The sequence below is a fragment of the Coccinella septempunctata genome, chromosome 8 (genome assembly GCF_907165205.1).
Source record: "Coccinella septempunctata chromosome 8, icCocSept1.1, whole genome shotgun sequence".
In the NCBI taxonomy this organism is placed as follows: Eukaryota; Metazoa; Arthropoda; class Insecta; order Coleoptera; family Coccinellidae; genus Coccinella; species Coccinella septempunctata.
Window position 1 is genome coordinate 15,170,385 of NC_058196.1, and position 23,166 is coordinate 15,193,550.

General features: G+C 36.1%; 1 protein-coding gene across 1 annotated transcript in view; it reads left to right on the top strand.

Annotated features, from left to right (window-relative positions):
- LOC123318858 (programmed cell death 6-interacting protein) overlaps positions 1-23,166 on the top strand; it is a 31,813-nt gene that overhangs the window by 7,519 nt on the left and 1,128 nt on the right. Inside the window, exons 4-15 of the mRNA XM_044905616.1 lie at positions 1,514-1,667; positions 1,730-1,854; positions 3,891-3,992; positions 4,048-4,267; positions 6,807-6,930; positions 6,989-7,166; positions 7,593-7,745; positions 7,803-7,961; positions 13,826-14,041; positions 15,469-15,618; positions 15,695-15,845; positions 17,128-17,343. Coding sequence (XP_044761551.1) covers positions 1,514-1,667; positions 1,730-1,854; positions 3,891-3,992; positions 4,048-4,267; positions 6,807-6,930; positions 6,989-7,166; positions 7,593-7,745; positions 7,803-7,961; positions 13,826-14,041; positions 15,469-15,618; positions 15,695-15,845; positions 17,128-17,343 — 1,948 coding nt within the window. The remainder of the gene's footprint in view (positions 1-1,513; positions 1,668-1,729; positions 1,855-3,890; positions 3,993-4,047; positions 4,268-6,806; positions 6,931-6,988; positions 7,167-7,592; positions 7,746-7,802; positions 7,962-13,825; positions 14,042-15,468; positions 15,619-15,694; positions 15,846-17,127; positions 17,344-23,166) is intronic.

The window sequence follows — 23,166 nt, forward strand, 5'->3', positions numbered from 1 at the left end:
CGACCTATTATCTCTATTCAAAAATAATTGCTCTATGTGGTAGCGGCTAGAGGGGTAGTGATATCGAAGTAATTTTTTGACCCGTCCGAGCGTTTTTTTCATCTCAAAGATCCAAATTCGGCGTGTGAAAATTATTAATGGAATACTGACTCACTCTGTATAATAATAAAGCGATGAAAAAAAATACACTCATGCAGGAAATTGAATTGCCTTTCCAACAAGATGCTGCTCGACCCCTATTCAATATTCAAAAATGAGAGCTCTTAGGGGTTGCGGCTAGAGGGGTAGTGATTTCAAACTCATTTGAACACCCTTAATTGTCCCCCTTTCAACAAAATTTGACCTGTCTGAGCGTTTTTTCGTTATTCCATCCCAAAGCTCAAAATTCGGGGTGGAAAGTTATGGATGGCCCACCCTGTATAATAGATAGATACGCTTTATTTGATCAATTTTTACATATACCAAAAAGGTGTAGATCGTGTCATAAATAATACAATAACTAAAAAAAAAACAATGAAATGCAATCAAAACCCCAAATTTACCCCTATAACCCCTCAAAATGCCATTCAAGGAAGTATTCTCCTAGAGAATAATAACATTTTTTACATAAAAAATTTTTTAAAATCTTTTTATACTTATTGTTACCTTTACAATTAATTTTGGACTTGAAACTATTCGGTAATTTATTCCATATTGCAAACACATTTTTCGGTATGTATGTTAAGCTTGTTATATCCTGTATTAAATTGTTTTTATTTCTTGTTTCATATTTATGTTTGAGCTCATAATGTTCAAATTCAGTATAATTATTTGCTACATAGATAATGCATTCATATATTTATATTGACAATATAAAGTTTAAATGTTTTCTGCAATAAAAAGATTTTTGCAGCTTTCGGTTGGTTTCATCTTGAATACAATTCTCAAACTTCTTTTCTGCAATTTGAACATTCTGTCAGCTTCGCTACTCCTGGCCCAAAAAAATAATTCCATATCTGATCTTGGAATGAATGTAGGCATGGTACGCTGACAAAGCAGCTTCAACTCCTATGTTTTCTCTAATTACACGAAGGGCATAACAATATCTTGAGACATCTGTGGCAACTTTCTCTACTTGTGATCTCCAGTTTAAGTTCTGATCTATTACTATTCCCAAAAATTGTATTTGATTAACTGTTTTGATTTCGGTGTTCTGTGCTCTAACTGTGAATCTCTGGTCATCATGTTCTCGAAATATCAATATTTTAGTTTTTGTGACATTCAAAAGCATGATTCTGTTATCTGTGATTCAAAAGTAAATCATTTCCTGTCAGCCATTCATTTATGCTTTCCAATCATAGAAATCCTTTTTTTCTCTTTTTTTCTAATTCCTTTTCTATATTTTCCTTGCATGGTTCTTTATTTATGAGTTCGTAAGCTTTTCAGGATTCTCTAGAATTTTTTTGTGCCAGCGAACGAATCGAATTTGATACAGTCAATTTTAAGACTCAGAGTTCAATTTTTCACATTTTAGCAATCAGCGGGCATTTTTCATCATCTGAAATCTACTGTGATGCTTTCAATTCAACAAGATCCAACACCCGATTTGAATCCTGATACTTTGGGGGCCCTTTCCGCTTTGATGCTAGCACAGGCCCAGGAGATTTTCGTTCACAAGGCCATTCATGGTTCGTAGTTGCCTAACAGTTCTTGTTTAACAAAAAAAAATTACTATTTATTTCTATTTCAGACAACATGAAAGATGCTATTGTGGCCAAGTTAGCATCGTCGTGTGAGGACCTTTATAACGAAGCACTGAAGATATTTCAACGGGAGAACCTGAAGCCGATGTGGGATAAGGAATGGATACCAATGGTGAGTTCCCTTGATTCTACTACGAAAAAATTGGATCGATTGCCGATGTCCCCAGGCTATACTTTCAACTTACTTAGTAGTGACTGTATTCTCGTATGCCTATCTGAAATATTATATGTAAAAAAATTTTTTTTTGCAACTTTTCCTTGTTGAAAAGCGTGAAAAGTTACAAACTGAGAGATTTATACAGGGTTGGACATAAGTCTAGACTAAATTACTATTTTTTTAACCAATAACTCAAAATGAAAACACTGAAACCCGTTTTTCACATAATAACATATAGCGTATTAGGTTTCGTAGGAAATCTCACTGAAAATGAATCCCACCATATTTTTTGTCAATTGTCAACGAAGGGGTAGCCAGAAATATTTTTAACACCCCCCCCCCCCATTGTTACTTCGGCAACACTGCATTTTTGAGTAACTTAACTCCTTTTTTCTGCTAGGCTATGATACTAGTCTGAGGATTTCAGTTTGGAGAGATTTCGTTTTTCATATATTGGTTAGCTTCTGGGGTTTGCGCGAAGAAACGGATCAAATAAACTGCTCCACATGAGTTAGGGATATTGACTTAAATTGCAAAAAAATAAAGTTAGAATAAGATTTTTGTGATGAAAATTCATATTAATATGATTTCAAGTTGCAAATTAATTTTAGCCTGTAAGTCTGCAGCGTATACAGAGGGTTCGAGTAAAATAACGAAATTTTATTCCCAGAGAATACAAGCATTCTAAGACTATCAATACAATGTATGGCCTCCACGGGCATCAATAACAGCTTGACATACTACACACGAGGTTGTTGAACATTTCCTGAGGAATTTGGTTCCATAAACGGGGCAGAAGCTCTCTCAGATCATTTAAGGATTCTGGGGTAGGTTGATGATTATCAAATCTTCTTTGGAGCATGCAATTCAAATCTGGTTCGTGCGGAGGTATTGGTGAATGTGGAATACCAAGCTCACCGTGCGCATTCTCAACTATGGCTGCACGGTGCGTTCTAGCGTTATCGTCTAGAAATTGAAAAGTTTCACCAATAGCAGCGTGAAAATTTGGCACAACATTGTCAATGAAATGCTCCCTATATTGTAAGGCGGTCATATTCCCAGGAAAAATGTGTAGATCCTTGCGCCCGTTGAAACATATCCCGGCCCATACCATAACACTACCCCCTCGGAATGGATGGACTTCTTGGACATAGCGACGATAACGGGGTATGCGTGGGATTGTCCATATCCTTATTCTTCGAGAATCTGAAAATCGTCAATATCTGGATTCATCAGTGATAAGGACACTACGCCATTGATCGTTCCAATTGATATGCTGCCTTGCCCATTCCAGTCTTTGACACTTATTGTCACGTATTAATGGAACTCCTCTTATTGGACGTCTAGAACCTAGATTCACCTCCCTCAAACATCGTCTGATGGTTTCGATGGAAACTTGGACCCCATCTGCATTTTGAAGAGTATTCCGTAGCATTCTACACATAGATGGAGGGTTTCTTCTCGCCGAAACGGTGATGAAACGATCTTCAGCAGTTGTTGTTTTTCGTCGCCCACCAAGCCTTGGTCTTTCCAACACGGAACCTGTCTCCTTGAACCTATTCCAAAGTCGAGATATCACACTTTGGCTGACTTGGAGCCTTTCCGCTACAACAACCTGAGTTAAGCCACCCTGTAGCATTCCGATAGCCTTATTAGCCTCAGCGTTTGTTAATTCGTATTGACATTTTCAGAAAACTTGTTTCAAATCAAAGCCGTTGATAAACTGACTTCATTTCGAAATAAGAACATTCATGAAGCATATGCAAAGAACCAAACTTCAGAAAAAAGGCGACCAGATTGACGAAATGTCTCATACTGATTTTTATTGGATCGATTCGAGTTATTATTGAGTTTTAAATGATTTTACAGCGATTTTCTCGAAGATTACATACTTTTAAAAACGATTGAATACGATATACCTAACTCTTATGGAGCAGTTTATTTGATTAATAAATTATAGAGTGCATTCGAACTTTTAATGTTTGCTTCAGATCGCTGGCAAACAGGCAGGTTTTCACGCAATAGCGGAGTTTTACCAGAGTTTGGTATGCAGGAATGAGAAAATGATAGGAGAAGAACTCGCCAGGCTGCAGGTAAGCACTTTCAACTCTTTTATCCGTAAGACATGGTAATTTCATTATTTTGCAGCATTCCTTGGAGCTCTTCAAAGCATCTCAACAGAGATCAGGAAGAACTTTATTCAACAATATCTTCGTGAAGGCACAAAGGAATCTGGCAGAGGCCACCAAAGACAACGACTTCATCTATCATGAGAGAATTCCTGATGTCAAGACTCTCGAACCGCTAGGAAAAGCTCAGCCCGTGAGACTCTTGCCTGTACAGACCCCTATGAGCCAAAATTTCAAAGGTGAGAATCAGAAATTCTTCTAGGGTTCAGTCAAGTGAGTGATGTCTATGGAACGATGTAATAAAAATACATATGCTTTTTTCACTTGCGAACCGAATTACAAATTCGCCATCTGGTGAATATGAACCTCGAAGACCATTGGCTATGTTTTTAACTCAATAGTTTTTCTTGAACACATCATGTTCATGGAAAAAGAGAAATAAAAAAATCATTTTTCATCTAATACATGGTATATCTATGGAGGTCACGTTGCACGGTTCAAGATGACATTCAGTTTCATCATCGTGGGTTCTGAAAATCTGTTCTCATAGCGTGGGAGTTTCAGCCGTTCAAACATTGGATTTATGAAAATTATTCACTATTCCGGATCATCCTTCCTTAAACTTAAAAATTATACATAGAATTATACTCAAAAAAAATTTTCATGAAATTAATATTCACTTTGTTTATAAGGGATGACGATAAAATCTAAAATATATTTTAAGTTTCTGTCACGTCCAGTTGTAACGGAAGTAGCTATCAACTCCGTTTTTCATATGGCATGCCTAATAAATAATTTGATTTTTGGATTTTCCATCAAATTTCATTTCTATGATGAAATCACTGATATTCCGAAGCTTTTAGGAGATTGTATTATAGTATTTATTATTTATTTATTAATTAATTCTCACAATGATTCTACCAAGTGAAATAAAAGAAGAGTAGATCAAAAGTGAAAGTGAATTTAATCCATGTGAAGTTCAGATAGTGAGTAGGGTTCGATATAGACCAAATAACTGAATATTTTCCTCTTGAAAGTCTTCATGTTTGTGATGTTTCGGTATTCCTTCGGTAAGGCGTTGTAGTATTTCATTGCCATATAGAATGCACCTCTTTCATACATCGTTAGGGAATGTTAAGGGTAGATGTAGGGGACCACCTGTCTTGCATCTTCTCGACGTCTGCATCCGGCGCATAGGTCTCACGAGAGATGACAATTTCGATTTCGTTTATAATGAATCCATCATCTTTTTGATATCTTCATCGCAAAAGTGCTCTTGACACACAAATTGATTCGGAGTCGATTCTTGAGATAAGGTTTTTTCCAATTTTCTCTCAAAAATGCTCTCGGAAATTTTATCTCTTCTCCTTTTCTTTCTGATGCCAAACCACTCTTACACTAGCTCACGCTTCAGAATATCACCAAGGTCATATGTTGTTCTCTTATCAAAAATCGAAAATAATAATATTTCTATCATCTGTCACCAGGAAAACAATTCACTCAGCCAATTTCATCTAGTTTAAATCAAAATTTTGCCATCCCGTGATGCCCAGCGCGCCTGTTGGCAAAAACATGAACTACCATATTGGTACATATTTAAGGGGACAAAAAATCTATGGTCTCAAAGCAGCGATCGTTCTCCTTCTCTCTACTCTCCATATTATTAAGTTTCAATGACAGATTTATTCAATGAGTAACACTATCTGAAAGTGAAAATACAGCATTTTTACTTATCCTGAAAATAAGACTTATCTATCGAATAAATTTAGTTGTTCGCACGTGAAAGTACCGGGCCTTAGTTGTATTTGTTAAATATCTCGAAAATGATCAATTATGGGTATATTGTTGTGGAGAGCAATCATAATTTTGATAAACAAAATATGGGTCAAAATAAGGGATATCTCTGCGAATTCTCTGTAAAAAATTTTCATAATAAATACCCACAGTGGACAACTCACAACATGTCCTCCTTGAAATTCAGTCCTTCTAACGAAAGGACAAGTTGAAATGACAATCTTTGTGGTCATCCCGAATAGGGAATGTTTGTCCAAAAACTTAAATATCCCTGGGAAGCTTCGTAATATCATTTCCGCTTGCCGCGATGATAAAGTGAGTACCGAATTCAGTACTGAAATTGAATACTAATAACTGCGCGATCATGGTATTTTCTCAGTACTGAAATAAGTTCAAATTAAGGTTTGAATTTAAATAAATTCAAACCTTAATGCATATATTTCGATGCATAAATATGCATCGAAAGAAAAACTGAAAGGATTCATTCAAAATGATATCGTCTATGATATATCTTAATTTCAATTATTTCGATTCGAATGTTAAAAAATACTCACAAGAAACAAATTCCTCATAGACCTTGTTTCGAAGCATTCTGCAAGGTCGAAATTCTTTTTAATTGTGATCTGGTTCATCATTATTTTCTATTTGATTCACTTGTAAAATAGCATCTGAAAAAGTGGAAATTCAGTTTTTACAATGTTATCATTTCGGATGCACTCTACCAACTTGAATTCAAAAGTGGCGGTTAGAAATAATTCAATAAAGACTCATCAGTCTTCGCCTCCAAAAATATCTTTTGTGAACTTTTATCATTTATTGAATTATTTCTGACCGCCACTTTTGATGAATATTGATAAATATGAATAGTTTCAGCCGGGTCATGGATATTTTATTCCATTATCACCTGCATTTTACCGTTTCTTCATATGCACCCAGTAATGCCACCAGAGGATGTTCATTCCCACATTTGCAAATTTGTTTCAGATCTTTTCAGCGATCTTGTGCCGGTCGCTATACACCAGGCCCTGGCAGCTTATGACCTCAGGAAACAAGAACTTGTCAATGCCGAGATTGGAAGACTTAGGGAGTCGACACAAGTGTTGAACGGGTAAATTGCCCCTTCAAATTGCGGAAATAGATTTTTTCAACGCTTTGCAATTTTCTAGATTGTTATCGGAAATGAATCTGCCCGCTTCAATAGAATTAACTGATGGCAAAAGCTTGCCTCCTTCCATCATTGAAAAGGCCAATGCTGTAAGCGAGTTGGGCGGGTTGAGCAAGTTGCAGACTTTAATTGATGAGTTACCGGAACTACTTAAGAGAAATAAGGATATACTGGACGAGGTGAGTTGTTGGAAGGAAAATTTCCATGGAAGAAGCTGATGTTGATAGCTGTGACTTCCATATACAGGTTATTTAATCTTAAACTGGACAAACGTATACGCGGTGTAAATGAATATTGCAAAAATTAATGCAATACGACTGACCTACATACCTCTGTTGATAATTTCTCAAAAACCATTACTTTTTTTTTATGTTCAGAATCTGTCAGAAATTAATTTCTATATGGTATAATATGAATAGTAACCAATTTTAGGGGTGGCCTTTTCTATCCCTTGCAATTATGAAACCACCAATATTTTTCTTGCCTTCTCGCTCCTATAGAATGCCTGCAATTTCATTTTTGGTTTGTAAGAAAAAACAGTTCTTCTTTACTGACAACTAAATAAATTCGAATTAGGAGACACGACAAACGTTCTTTCTTTGCAGACCGACAGAATGTTGAACGAAGAGAGAGAATCTGACGACTCGCTAAGATCTCAGTTCAAGGAAAAATGGACAAGAACCCCTTCCAGCAAGCTCACCGAAATGTTGACCTCCAATTCCGCCAAGTATCGTCAGTTGATTAATAACGCAATCAATGTGAGTTTGCAGACGCAATCCGATAGGTTCTGAAGAAGTAAGCCATTTTTTTTTCAGGCCGATAAAATAGTCCGCGAGAAGTTCGAGAAGCACAGGCACGGAATGATGATGCTCAGCAAGCCCACTTCCGAATGGGAGAATGCCGTACCAAGGGGCGCTTCCGAAGATTTTTTGAATTCTGGTGCAGCTGATATTCTCAGGGGCTTGATGGAAGAGGTGAGTCGATTATTGCAAATTTCAGATGCTTCGGTATTTTAAGAGAGGAGTGCTCACCATTTGAATGGAAAATGGATTCTGTTAAATTTTTGGTATGTTGTACATTTCGAACTCTCTGGCAAAAGTGTTCATATGGTAACAAAAAATCGTATGATTATTATTCGAGATACAAGATGCAGGGTGTCAAAGATGAAAAGTGAAGGTTTCGGCTGAGAATTTGTAACAATTTCGAGAATTGACGAAACGAGTATTGTGCGAATACGACTTCTCAATGATGACACGTCACGGTTATCTTTTATCCATTATAATTGTTCGTTTTGTTCTCTATGAATATTAATTTTGAACGAACCAGTTAGAGTTTTCTGATGAAAATAGCGGATTCAATTTAGCTTGGATGACATTATTTTGATCGAAATCCATTGGTATTTTTTATTCAGGTTTGATAAATACGTCAAATGCGATTAAATGGCTAAAATTTTAATATTCGATAACAAGGTTGAGTTGGGCTTAGCGACTTTTCGACTCTGAGCACGTCAAGTGTACTTCATTCGCGTTCGAGCATGTTATCCGATCACGCTCGCACTTCCCCGAGTTTGCTGATTGAGAACGATGGGGATCTGTCAAGGCTGAGTTCGGCTTGAAGTTCTACAGATCGAACGGAGAGAACACGGGGAACGTGACGTCATTATTAGTGACGAATTTTGGCGCTAGTGGTTAACTATGGTTAGGTTGTACTAGTTACTTGGGTAACCACATTTTGGCGAGGATAACCATGTAACTATGACGTTTTAATGACGTCACACGAAGTTAACCACGTAACCTTCCTCTTGAGTAAGGTTAATGGCGTGGTATGTCATGTATTTCTATCTCCTTTCATTGAGTGAAATGGAATATTGGACCATTGATGTTATGTGGGATCAGAAATATAGAATCTCTGTGTGGGATTCACAAAGTTTCGAAGAGATGGATGCTATAATCAAAGATTAACCTTCCACTTCCATATAACGTTATTTTTATGAATAAAATCCAATTTCTGTTCCAGACAGAAATTAAATAATAAGGATACTGGGAAAATAATCCGTTTAATTAATTTTTTCACTCGTTAAGTAAAACTGAAAATTTGAATTTGATAATTTTGATTATTCTTAAGCTTATGAATTATTATTTACTAAGTATGCCGAGGTCTTGGTCGGATTCAGACTTTTTGGATGATTTTTTGCTTTGATAGACTTGATAAAGCCCTATATAAGCTATTTGGCTTTTTGGACCCTATATACATAGTATATAGGGTCCATATACTATGTCAAGCAAAGATATGAATTAATGAGTATCTAGACAATCAAATGGAAAAGTATATGTGTAGATAGTGAAATAATGAATCCTCAATGTAAAATCATTTTTATCTATAACAAACTCACAAATATAAAGGAGTGTGAAAAAAAGGGTATTTTAAAAGGCACGGTCACTAATAACTTTTAATATTACAGATCTTCCTTTGAACAAAGCAATGGTATTCTCAATTCGTGTCGTTTCAGAGAGTAGAAAATTGAAATGCTTCTCCTTGGCCCTTGAATTTCCACTATCACTACTGATATAAAAATTTTTGCTGCTCATTATTTGAGGAACATGAAGCTTAAGTTCCCAACTGGTGAAAGATATGTGTGAATTTGAATTCATATTCCATGTCTCTTTCCATATCATTCAGATTATCAGATGTTCATCGATATGGACACATAAACCAATGTTTGCAGGGATAAACAAGTTTCTATCAATTGGTACTTTCCATAAAAGTATTTATCTTCTCCTTGTTGAAACATATTTTGATATGGTTTCTCTTTCCTTATTCCTCTAACCTCCATTTATTAATTTATTTGGAAATCCATTAATCGAACAAATCAGACAGAACTGCCAGTTGACACCTTCCAATAAATGTCATCAGTAACTATGACGTCACACATAACCATAGTAAGCTGTGGTTACAGCGCCAAAATTCGCCTTAGATCTCGTTCCCGGTCATTTTCAAACCCGAACGTACTGGAAGTTCTCTGTCGACATCACCTAGGAATTTCAAATGGTTGTCAAGACTATAGGACAAGACGAGATGACAACTTTTTGCCGCGTCCTATTTTGGCACTCCGAAAATAATTTTATAGAAATATTGGTGAAAACCAACGACGTAGATTCAAATATGCATTCGATAAGTGCAATTTGTAAAAAACAATTAGTGACAATTCCGAAATATGGTGTTTTTTTAGAACACGACATATGTAGGAATGGGAGGTTTGAAAATTGTTTTGGGTGTTGGTGCTTTCAAGCTTCCCGCAGTTCCTCGGAGCTCAAGAAAACAACGACCAACATTTCACTGAAATTTGGTACTGGCCTCATTGTGCGTTGCTAAATTTGCCGTCACCATTGCTAGCTTGTGTGATCTAATTATGTACCAAGAAATAAAGAGTAATAGCCTAGCCATTTATTTGTATGGTATTATTTGTACTATTTGATTTCTGTTTGTTTAGAAGTTTATCTGATATTTGAAACTGCAAAATGAATTTGAACCATGCTATTATAAGATTTGGTGTTGAACTCTTTTTTGATTATGAGGAAGAGGAAAGTAAAGGCATCTGAAATGGTACCAACTTTTGTCTTCAATATCAGATTGAATTCTACATTGCTTTAATGATTCTGCAGACATTTTTTCTGAAATCTGAGAAACATCTTCAAATTTTCTCAAATAGGGCATCATTCCAATGTCAATAACTTCGAGATTTTTGCTTCATATTCAGTTGCAATGTCCGAAAAAATAATTTTGTTTTCCATTACGGCGGTAGAGGCAGTTTTTCAAAGAGGTGCTCGTTGGTTTTTGTCACAAACGGCAGTTACAACTTCACACTTGATAGCTTCCTATCGTTCTCTATCAGCAAACTCGGAGAAGTGCGAGCGTGATCGAAGAACATGCTCCGTCTCGACAGAAAAGGGAATACTCAGAGATCGAAATCGAACGCGATTGAAGTACACTTGACGTGCTCAGAGTCGACAAGTCGGTAGGTCGAACTCAACCTCTGTCGGTAAGATGGTTAAAATCCAATCTTAACAGACTGCAGAGGCTACAAAATTAACTCATAAAACGACTAGATCATCTTTCTCATGATTATCCAACGAAAGAATTTTACAATTTGAAAAGGTACCAACCTTAATATCTCGGCTCGCATGCATCAGAAAAATGCAAAAAGAGGTAAACTTCAGTTTGTAGGGCGACAGTTGTACGGGTGATCCCAATCAATTTCTATCAACCCTGTGAGCCTGATGACAGCAACCCCTTAAATCTTCAATGGGAAGGGGGATTGAGTGACACCTTGTTCTGAAGATAATTCGATGGCGTTTTCAAATACATAATAATAAAAAAAAAATTAGTATAGATAGATGATTTTTACAATGTTGTCCATTATTTCGTAGACAAAAATACATATATAAATATAACCTTTTTTCAAATTCGGTACTTACGTTATGGAAAATTTCACCTCGAAATTCTTGGCATGCGTTTTCTACATCTCGGGGCTGTGTTTTATACACAACCGATTTTTAATATCCCCAGAGCAAAAAATCCAAAGGTGTCAGCCTGGGGAGCGTGGTGAAGAAATTTTCTTCGTTCATCCCTGTCATAGAGCACAAAACGAGAAATTATAATGGATAATATCACCGTGATATATTGTACAGGGTATCCCAAATTGATTGATTTTGGCTGTTCCTGGTATTTCCAGACTAGATAGGTGAAAACGTTGAAAAGAGTCCTGGGCACGATTTTCGTGAATAGTACATTAGTCCATCTGATTCCTCAAATATAGAAGAACTGCTTGTCAAATGTCACTACCGATGCGCTACATAATTCCACTAGAGGTGAAAAAGGAAATAAAAAACTTAAAGGAAATAAAAAAACTTAGGACAGTACATCCCCTAGAAACGACTCTATAACACCTGTAATCCTCAAAAAACTGCCTAAAAGAGCAATCGCCATCCTCACATCTATACTCACTTCACTTCACTTTTATTTAAGCACTCGGTTGGCCATGGAAATTTGACACATTTCACTCTGTATAGTACGAAAATGTGGGGTTATGACGCTTGTCAAAACATTTTTTGGTTTTAAATCAACGCTTTGTTGTCCGTTCTACGTAAAAGTTTCTGTTATTACGTATTTCATCACAATGTAGAATCTCTTCGGAAAATATGCGACGAACATAATTGAAGTTTATACAAACTGATTGAAGGCATACCAAATCTAGTTATTTGCATGGAAATTACAAGAGATCAGTATAATATCATAATATGCACTAGCTCGAGGAGAGTTAATGTTCGTTATCTTCTTTGGCTATAGTTTGAATGCCTACGTTACATCAATTGTAGATTTCAAAAATATTAACCCGAAGATGAAATGCATATGATGCAGTGGTTGGGAATAGGTATCTCTGGAAGGAATTAACAAATAATTACAAGAATGTTAAATTCTTCAACAAAAATCATCTTGCATCAATGTAAGTAAAAGGAATTAAAGAAAGTTTCAAGTCAAGATGAACTTCACCTTTGAACAAAAATTTCACATGAATAGACAATTAATAGGACAACTGGCGCGTATTTGTGGCTGTTCATCTTAATACATTGATATAATAATAATAATTAGGTATTTATTGGTATTTTATTTATAATAAAATATTGCTGTGGATAAAGATAGAGGGCGTTAATGTTGAATTTTTTATAAGGAGACAGAATAATATTTTCTTCGAAGTTCGAAAGTCTAAAAGAATTAGAAAAGGCATAGACGTCGGAGGAGGCCACGTAGAACATTTAATTTAAGTTTATTCTTTTTATGTTACATTGTTTTTAATTATGTTTTATCGTCGAAATAAATAAATAAAATAAATAAATCGTTACTTCAAATCCCCTTCCGATCCTCTGAACTGTTCAATTGTGTTTTTCTTGAAAACGGATGAAAAAAATATACAGTGAAATTATTAGCAAAAAACGCGAAATAGTTATTTTCCTATCAAGTGCGGAAAGTGATACTTGATACGGGCAAGACACTTTCCGCAAGAGTTAGGAACAATATTTTTTCTACAAGCGCTTGAAATAATATAAATATATCAATTGCACGATGCAGATCATATCTCATTTGATTAATTCATATAAAATGACAGACGTAATTTAGCATGTCGTTACCATCGGTTACTCATCGTTGACGTACGGTGCATAGAGACATGATAGAATTTAATTTATTCTATAAGATTTGCGTGCGGCAAAAACCCCTGCTAATCCATTCCCGCACGCATTTGCGTGCGGGAAAGAAATAGCAGGCGTTTTTCCCGCACGTTTTGGAAAAGTGACTCTTTGCAACTTGAAATGCGTGCGGGAAAAAGGTTGAACGCGCACGCTTGTAGAAAAAAATATTTAACTTTAACGCCCCCTATCTTTTTCCACAGCAATATTTTATTGAGTTATATTTGGTCCTATCGCCATATTTTGGTCCAAACAATCTGCCCTTAGCCTATGTCCCAATAGTTATGAATCACCCTTTATGTATTTCCTTGATGATCTCTCTTCTATCGATAATTTTTATTCTTGATTGTTGTTTAGATATGTGCTGTTGTGTTATATTCATCCATATATGGTGATTTGAAGTCAAATTCTGTAAAAAACTGACATAAAAACCGAATCGAGTAAAATTAAAGAGTACATTAATTGATGATAGTAAGCGTGAAATATATTAAACTTTACTAAATGATCAACGTATCCAATGAAGTACCTATTTTGGAAAATTTGTGTCTGTTATGAAATTTTCAGTTATGTAATAAATATTCTTCTATTTTTTGCAGGTTGAAACCTTGAAGGCAGAACGCGATGTTATCGAATCCGAGTTAAAAAGCACAACTATTGACATGAAAGACAAGTTCATGGCTGCTCTTGCTCAAGATGGCGCTGTGACCGAGGCTGCGCTTTCTGTAGAAATTCTTGGAGAGACCTATGGTCCTCTGCAGAAACAAGTTAGGGAGAGTATCGAAAAACAAGAAGGCCTGATCCAGAGGATAATGGTTTGTTGTTTTTTTCGAAATCTGTTTTCCACTCACTCAGCTCGAAATTATTTCATGAGAGAAATATTAATCTTTATAAATCTTGTTGGAATCCTAACGCAAAATGCAACCTATCAACAAATGTTACGATCTGAATCGAACAAGCCAAACGGTCATCATTCAGGATACCGACGGAAAAACTATCCTGACGAAGTTTCGGTTTTATTTGACATCATTTGACGGTCAGATTAACACCACTCTCACCTCGATTGAAAACGGCAGAGAAGTGACGAACTCTAATTAATACTAGTTGGGCCCCTACACATCATCTGGACTCGTGTTCCACAATTTTCCAATATGGCGAAAGAAAAATTTCTGGTTACCAGAAGTTTTAGGAGTTGTGTATGATGTGTAGCGCTAGTGCTGCGTGTGAATCTGGCAGCAGCTGACACCTGTAGCTGAGCGGAACTTCGACGGTGATCGTAGGGGGTGTATGATTGTAACATCTCATTTTGCCGCTTCGTACGCGTATGGTTGAAACTGTATGAAGTAGTCCTTAATCTTTATACTTTGGTTGAAATTAGCGATTAAAAGCATATAATTTATGCACCGGACAATTAAACACAACCTTTAACTCACTTTTTTTTTTATTTACGTTAGGAAATATTAAAGTATAGGGGGTATTTCCGCATAAATATCAACACCAGAGCAAGAAGAATCAACAAAGTTCGAAGACCCGCATCATCCTTGAGAATATTATGGTAATATAAAAAATAGATCCTTATTGATTAAGGTATTCCAATAAGACGCAACGAGCCTATATCACTATGTAATATAAACATAGAAAAATGACCCTTTCTAATATTTGGTTCCCTCGTTTTTGTTCTCCGCTTTCCCCATTATCGCGTGTGTATGGAACAGTAGGATACCGAAGCATAGCCTCTGATCTCGATTTAAATTTATTTTTTTTTCACTTTTGACTAACTGTAACGACTGTTGGAATTCCATTATGCTTCAAAGGAGCTATAAATTCATACGATTTTCGTCGTAATTTAAGTTGTGTTGCTCTGACGGGGACAAATGAGACAGAGATAGGATACCTAAAAGATACTTCTACTATAAAAAGAGTAAAGTTCTATGAAAATATATAAGATTATGCAGTCGAGTATTGGAATTACCAAGAGCTGCTTAGAAGCAGGTTCATTCGGTTAAATTGAGAATTTGTCTGAATGCCCTAAGCAGCCGTAGACGTAGGCGTATATGTAGACGTATATAGTATATACGCTACCTACAGTGGGAAAAATGAAACTGATATCCCCGCAAAAGGTTAAAACAAAATAGAATCAGTGATTACACCGTAGATTTGGACAATAGATACTGATAAATGGAGCTGTCAAATCGGACAAGAAAACAAACAGCATATACTTTGAAATTCTCATTATTTTCAGGATGCCAATGCTCAGTTCGTACAAGAAAGAGGTTCTACTGCTGGTAAAAGAGAAGAAATGATGTGTTCGTTGGCTGGTGCTCACGATGCCTTCAGAGAACTCTTGAATAATTTGCAGGAAGGCACGAAGTTTTACAATGATCTGACTCAAGTAAGTATCGGGTAAAAACCTCATCTTGAGCTAATTCCTTTTGTCATATTTTTTGCCTAATATGACTCTTTTACAGTTGCTTGTAGCATTCCAAAACAAAGTTTCGGATTACTGCTTCGCCAGAAAGACTGAAAAGGAGGAGTTGCTGAAAGATCTTACGCAAGAATCTAGCAGGCATTCGGCCCCTGTACCCCACGCCCCCTTCCCCAAAGTCGGTGCAGATTCGAGTAAGTACAATTTTTTTTGAGGGAATTTGAACTTTGACTCTACATTCCTTTGCCTTGCAATGATTACTTCCACTATTATTGGCTTTGTCCCATCAGTAATATTCTCCGATCTGTGAGTTCAACCCACCGCGCTCTGTGATCGGTGCCAAATTGACTTCCGGCAATCTGACAACCTATATCGCAATCTGACATCGTCCTGTAATTTCCTGTGATCGTGGATATCTGTCAAGGATCACAGATTACAGAAACAAGTTTAAATGGGAAACGCACCTCTAAAATCATATAACTGATAGCGTTTTCTATTGGTGAAACTAATAAAAATTCATAAATTCCTGATAAATTGAAAATTATTTTATGTTAGTTGTTATATTTTTGATATTATGAATTGAATTAATAATATGGAGTGTGAAGAGTTGCGGACGAAGTAAACGACATTGAATTCCGATGTCAAAAGTTTACGACGACAAAATGTTTGAAAAGTGGTTCAATATTATTGATCCCCCAAATTGGACCAATTCAACCATGGAACAAATTAATGATAGGTTTTTCGTGTGTGGGGGTGTGATTCATTGCCGGGTGCAAGAAGAGTGCTATCGGAATACCAAGCGATTTGTATTTTTGTGAAGCGAAAATATCAATATTCAACAATAAACACTCACAATATTCATTTGGCATCCTCTTGTTGGAATTGATAAATTAATGCCTTCGAAAGAGAGTATTTCAATGGGGAATTCTCCTCGATTTAAGTTATCACAGCATGTGCAAGTTTAAACTGAATAATTATAAGTTTCATTCATGAATTTTTCAAATGCACCCAGGAAACTATTCAAAATCATTCTTCAAATATGAGGTTTTAAAATTTAAATCGCTTCGTTTCTAGTTTACGATTTCACAACAGCGCCTACTAGAAAATAAAAAGAACTATGGCTTGTTCATAAAATAACAGCTGTTGATTTACAGTCATTATATCGCGCGTACTTACTGGCGAGACTCAACAGCAGTCCACTTGAAGGTAAAGTTTTCGAAAATTTGTGGAGTAAATGTACATTTACGGCTGGTTTCACTAGTGTTTTCAGCTAATTGACCAAAAGGGATAATCAAAAAAAAATTAAAAAGTTTTTTTATTTCAAAAATACAGAAAAACACCATAAAAATATAAGGTAATAAAAAATTCTTACCCCCCCTCTAACCGTCAGTGGCTGATTTGTCCCTTGTATCATCAATCTATATATTCTAATATAGTGTATGCGACTCACCTGATTTTATATCATTTAAATTTCAGAAGATAAGAGGGAAAGTCCCACGACACCAACACAACCTCAACCAAGTTCGGCCCCACAAGCACCCCAGGCGCCGCAAGCTGGGAATCTGCCATATCCAGTACAGGTACAAGGCATGCCGATACCGTATGCACCACCAGCTGGCACACCCTATCCAGCCTATGCGGCACCTCCAATGCCCCAAGGTTACAACCCCTATGGCACCTTGCCCTATCAAAGTGAGTGAAAACCTTTTTAAATGTCGATGTCGCTTTGTTTATCTTCTAATTTATATGTGAATTCGATAAAATAATAACCCTATCGAAATATTCGCAGTTGAGATGTAGGTAATATTCCTAAAAACGAATTAAAAATCGGGCTTTTTTCCGGGAAATAATTCTTCCGCCCGACTTATGCCACTGAATTTTTTCTTACGTTACGAAGCTAGTAACATCACTATTGCAACAGGTATCTAAACATAATTTCACGCAGCTTGATCGGGTATGATAGACTTCTTCGCACTCAGTCACGGAATTTCAATCATAGAGTTAATAGTTTGGTAAGGGTGTTACATTTCACTGCGACCTTAAGGTCTATCCCATCAGCGCTGTTCTCACGACTGCGCCATCTAAAGCTCCAAAGTTCCAATGAACTCCAGTATCTGAAAGGGCTTCAAGGAGGCTAAGTCCTCATTCCTCCTATAATTTTTTCGTCCAAGATATCCCTGGCGCAGGCTTGCGATGTAACCAAGTGAACAGTTTCCTCCTCTTCCCCACAGAATCTACACTCGTCACTTTCTGATAAGCCCATTCTCATCATATGCCTTTTAAGGCCGGCGAGGAGGCGTAACTTTTTCTAACTCAGATCCAAATGCTTTTTCCTCTGGAATGTTTTTCTTTTGGCTTCTTCCTTCTCCAGAAACTTCATATTTTTAATAGAAGGCCATGAATTCTTTCATACATGCATTTAATTATGCCTCTTTTGAAACTTCATTTGATTTATTCATTTATTTATTTATTCAAATCGGAAATAGAAACGATATACAAATATGTGCATCTCACCGACGCAATCGTGTTGCCTGTTTGTGAGCTCGATTGGGATCAACCGTATTTGCTCAATTTTCAACCACAATAAAAAAAAACGAAACAAAAAATAATCAAGTAGAGAAAGATTCATAAATAGCAATCTGTGAGACATAATGTTGTCATGATATAATTAAGCTACAATATCAACAGAACTTAGCCGCAATCCACTTCTTTAGTTTATTCTTCCTGAAATAACCATAATTCAAAACCTTGGGTTCATTTGGAAGAGAGTTAAAAACACCCATTGCTCTAATAATTCTGCCATTGGAACTTACAGTACTGAATTTAAACGGCAACTGAATACTCCTGCTCCTAGCGATACTTCCTGACCGTAGAAATTCACTCTTAAGTACTTAACCGAATCGATCCTATTTATTAATTTTTCACTCATACAAATATTCATTATAATATTTTTCCGTAACAGCTGTTGGTACCTTAGTCAAACTGCAGTGCGTCCCCTCTCTTTGTCTCTTTCCGTCACTCTCGATGGTCTTCAAGATGGCCGCTTATCCAACAGCGTCCATAGAATCCGCTGTTGACGACGATTGAAGTTGACGGCGACAAAGTCACACTTAAGATGTCTAAAAACATGGTGTATGCACTGATTAGATTTTGTTTTTCCCGGTGTAAGTAGCGCCGTTTAGGAATTGACAGTTGTCAATTGATATTTGAAAATAATTTGAATTAATTCCTACGACTTGCGAATGTGCTGTATTTATAAGCGATTATTGGTGTGTGAAAATGTATTACTTTCGAGAAAGGTCGTATGATATTCATTTATTGAACATGTCGTTCAGTTTTCTGTATGGACAATCAAGAACTACAGCTAAGAATTCGGTGTTGTTGGACTATCACCCTTTGTTGTTGGAAATTGAGGCAGAGCCAAATCAGATGAACATTCGGGACGGATAGAGCTAACAGTTTCATGGCAACTTCAGCAATATTTAAGCAATAAAGGAACTGTATTGAAAATACGTAATGTGAATTGTGAGCATATTAAGAAACAGAAATATGTTAATCTGTTCGAGACTGTTCTTCAAATATTCTTCACAAGTATAGTGAAAATTGCCTTTCAGTCAACTGAATATATTGAATATTTCGCCTATAAACTGTGTTTTATTGAAATCATATTGAATTGCCTTCCTCACGAATACAATTTGTCAAACAAAAATTATCTTGAAGAAAAATAGAAGTACTCCTTCGTATCCTTCTATAGTGTTGAAATATCTGCAGATTCGTTTTTACAACGAAAATACAAGTGTAAGGGGCTGTTTCACCACTTACTGTTAAAGTGTTCGATATGTATTCAGCAGATATGCTAACATCATAATAAATCTGTCAGTTAAATATTTATCAGTTTCACCGCCCAAGTTCCAAGTAATTTATCTGCTAGTTAACTATCTGGAAATTTTACTGAATGACAGTTTGGCAACGCCGTACTCGTGATTGAAATTAGGATAAATGAGCATAGAATGAGGACAGAGTTAGTCAGTTATGAAGTACATTGACAGAAGAAGAAGAATTATGAAGACTTTTCTCATGTCTCTATGCTCTGATTTGAAATATCCAAAATTCAAATTTTTCTATCATTTTCAAATTGGTTGGTGAATTTTTAGTGCATGAGAAAGCATGTTAAAAAAAAAGGAAAGAAATGTGAATTTTTCACGTGAGAAGACCGATGCTCTCGTCTCGATTATAACAAAGCGTAAAAATATAATCGAGAACAAAAAAAGTGATGCTGTGACTTGGCAAGAGAAGGAGAAAGCGTGGAAAGATATAGAAATGACTTTCAATAGTAAAGGATTAGGGCCTTTTCGTGATGCGAAGCACCTCAGAACGTAATTAACAGATGACTTCGTCAGTCGGAATCGGCACCTGAATTCTTCGTCATCATAGTTTTCAAAATGTTCCATTCTAGTTCTAATTTCACGACGTTTGCGAGGCCTCGATAAGCTCGCAAAATAATAGTCACTCTCATCTTCAAGACACTCAAAAAGATCCATTATCACAAAATCTGGTGTTGCGTCTGCAAACGTTCACGAGATACCTTCGAGATAAACTGATCGAGAGCAAAATTTTCTCGAAGTTTTGACAGTTCGGAGTGACGTTATCTGGTACATGAACTTTTATCAGCCATTCGATCTCCCAGTCAAAATATTCGACAGTTTACCAGTAAGGATAACCTAACAGACACCTGTGAAACACAATTTTCAGATTTATCTGGTGGATTAGTTGTGCATAGCTTATCTGCCACTTTAACAGTAAGTGGTGAAACAGGCCCTAAATCACAAATATTCGTTAACAGCTGATTCTTTGATAGATCAGGAACACAGAGATTACTGTAATTTGTGATCGATATAAACGCAGAACAAAATAAAGCGAGAGAGTATCATTAGATTTTCTTTCATAGAACAAGGATAGAACATGGTGGCGCCGCCACGAAACGAATCTCTTATTTTCGATTTAGTCTAATGTCATTCCATTCAAAAATTGACGAGTGCATACACCATATTTTTAGACATCTTAGTCACACTACTGTGGTCGGCTCACTGGTAACAGAAAATGATAAAAATATTTGACGATTATTGATGTTTGAGAATTAATTATGATCACTCTGTATATTCCAGAGTTGAATGTTTATTATAGGATTAGCCAACTTGTCTACTCGAAAAAATACTGTCTATATCGCTGTCGTAACTAGTTTCTTTATTAATTGATATTTAAAAAAACTCCATATTTTCAATTTTTCGCTATTATCTGGTAGAGGGTTCTCTAATATTAATGACCATGTTCTTTTTTCTCCGTTACTAAGCATCTGTGATAACTAATTTACATTTTTGGTTCATATTTCTATAAAAATCTCACACTCATTATTTAACAAACTAACTCAAACCATAACAATATGTACCTATCTTTATGAGAGTTTATGTAGAGAGTGAGTAAAAAGTAACGAAAAAAAATTACATTTTCGAAATTCACTAGTTTTGAGAAGAAAACTCTAGGTAGATTTTCATTTAAAACTACCTACGGCTTCATGTATAATTGAGGATTTTTTTATCACCCTCTACACTCCTCGTGGCCATTGATGATTTTTTTTATCAACCTCTTTTATTACAGGAATAAAATTCCAAATTGAAATTAGGATTTGTATTTTGTCATTGAATGTCAAGAATTTTTTTCGTGACTCCAAAATATCAGCTTCTTCAAAATCGGTCTCTTGAATCAAGTTATATCTTTCATCCGTGTATCACATTTTCCGATTCCTCGTTGCTTTCATAATTTCTCAGATACACTGTGGCTGTTGCAAGTTGAAGTGTCAAGAAATCTCCGAATATAGTTCTGATGGGTTTGTGTATGATGAAAATGCTGATAGCTTGAGCATGCCTCTCTCATTTGGCGGGCTATTTATTTCCATCGTAGTCAGCGTTTGGAATCAGTTCAGCGCAGATGTTGCTCTTTCAGGAGTGTGATATTCCCAAACTGTTTGGATATACTCACTAGTAAACCTCTTACATACATACATACAACCTACCCTGTCCTAAACCTGTACCAATCCCTAGTGTTATTTATTTCTTCCCTGATTTCTGTCGCCTGGTTCTCTCAAATCTTTTTAGTGGTAACACTTGACTGTGCTCGGTTGATACTATAAATTTCTCTCATATAGAGAGGAAGGTGATGTGTGTGAAGTTGAGCCAGCAGTTGTCGATTTTGAAAGAAAAATTTTTGTGCTGAATTGTGCTAGGTTTGTGCTGCTTTGTGCCGTTGAAATTTTTTTATTCCACACGGTTCTCGAAATATTTCACAAAATGTATCGAATAGGCCAGCCCAGCACTTATCGAGAAATTGAGTTTTGGCGACAGAAACAGGTTGTGCTATGCATGTACAGTGTTGTGCCGTTCGAATTTTTGCGAAAGTTCCCCTTATCTCCCGGAAAATCGAAAATGAAGAAATAAGTTAGACCAGCACTTTTGTTTTTTTTTTCTCAAAAATTAGTGGAAAAATTCGTCGGATTTTCTGGGAAATCTTGAAATGAAAACATATGTGAACAATTGTGCTACACGTGTGCTAACTTGTGCCGTTGAAATTTTCACGAAAAATGGAGATTTTGGAAAAAAGTCAGCCCAGCACTTTCGTGTGTTTGCAGTTCAATTTTTTTTTATAGTTGTGCTACATTTGTGCTGATTTGTGAGAGATTTTCATAAAGAAACTTTCCTTTCAAATGTTGGATATCAGAAAAATCAGTAGATTGTCTGAAAATCAGTATACATATATGGCAACAGGCCTAATATTCAAACCGTTGAGGTTGGCAACCCTCCATGCACAACTTACTTATCAACTCATTTGCAAAGCGTCATAAATCATCAGAAGTGTATCAAAAACGGCACGAAGCAGCACAAACCTAGCACAGTTCAGCACAATTTTTTTTTTGAAAATTGAAAAGTGCTGGCCAACTTCACACACATGGGATGGTGTCTATCCGGGATAGACTATCCCCCGAGAAGTAGTGACCATGTTTCACTCTTGGGTAAATTCTATGCCGTCTCTCTGGCTGATCGACGAGGTTTGCAGATAGTTATTTTTCTCTGCACCCTTGTTCACGATAGTGTTGATTGTCCTTACCTACAAGAAAGACTTAATTTTTATGTTCAGCAGATCATTGGATGATTCGAACCCACATTCAGTATATGTGTAGCCTAATGAAGACCTTGTGAGAGACTTGTGATATTTTCTTCGACAATTTGACCATTGTAATTGGTCTACGTACCATTAGAAAAATAAGGCTGTTTTTTATTTATTATTATTTATTTATAACAATAATTGAACTTCGACAAGACTAAACTCGAAGATTTTTGATGATTAAAATTGACGGGGCAAGAGAAGGAAATTCACCAATAAAAGGGTTCATTAATAGCAATTTCGTGTATGTTAAACAGTGCTATTATTAAGAGGTCGGTGGAAAATAATAATTTTATGGAG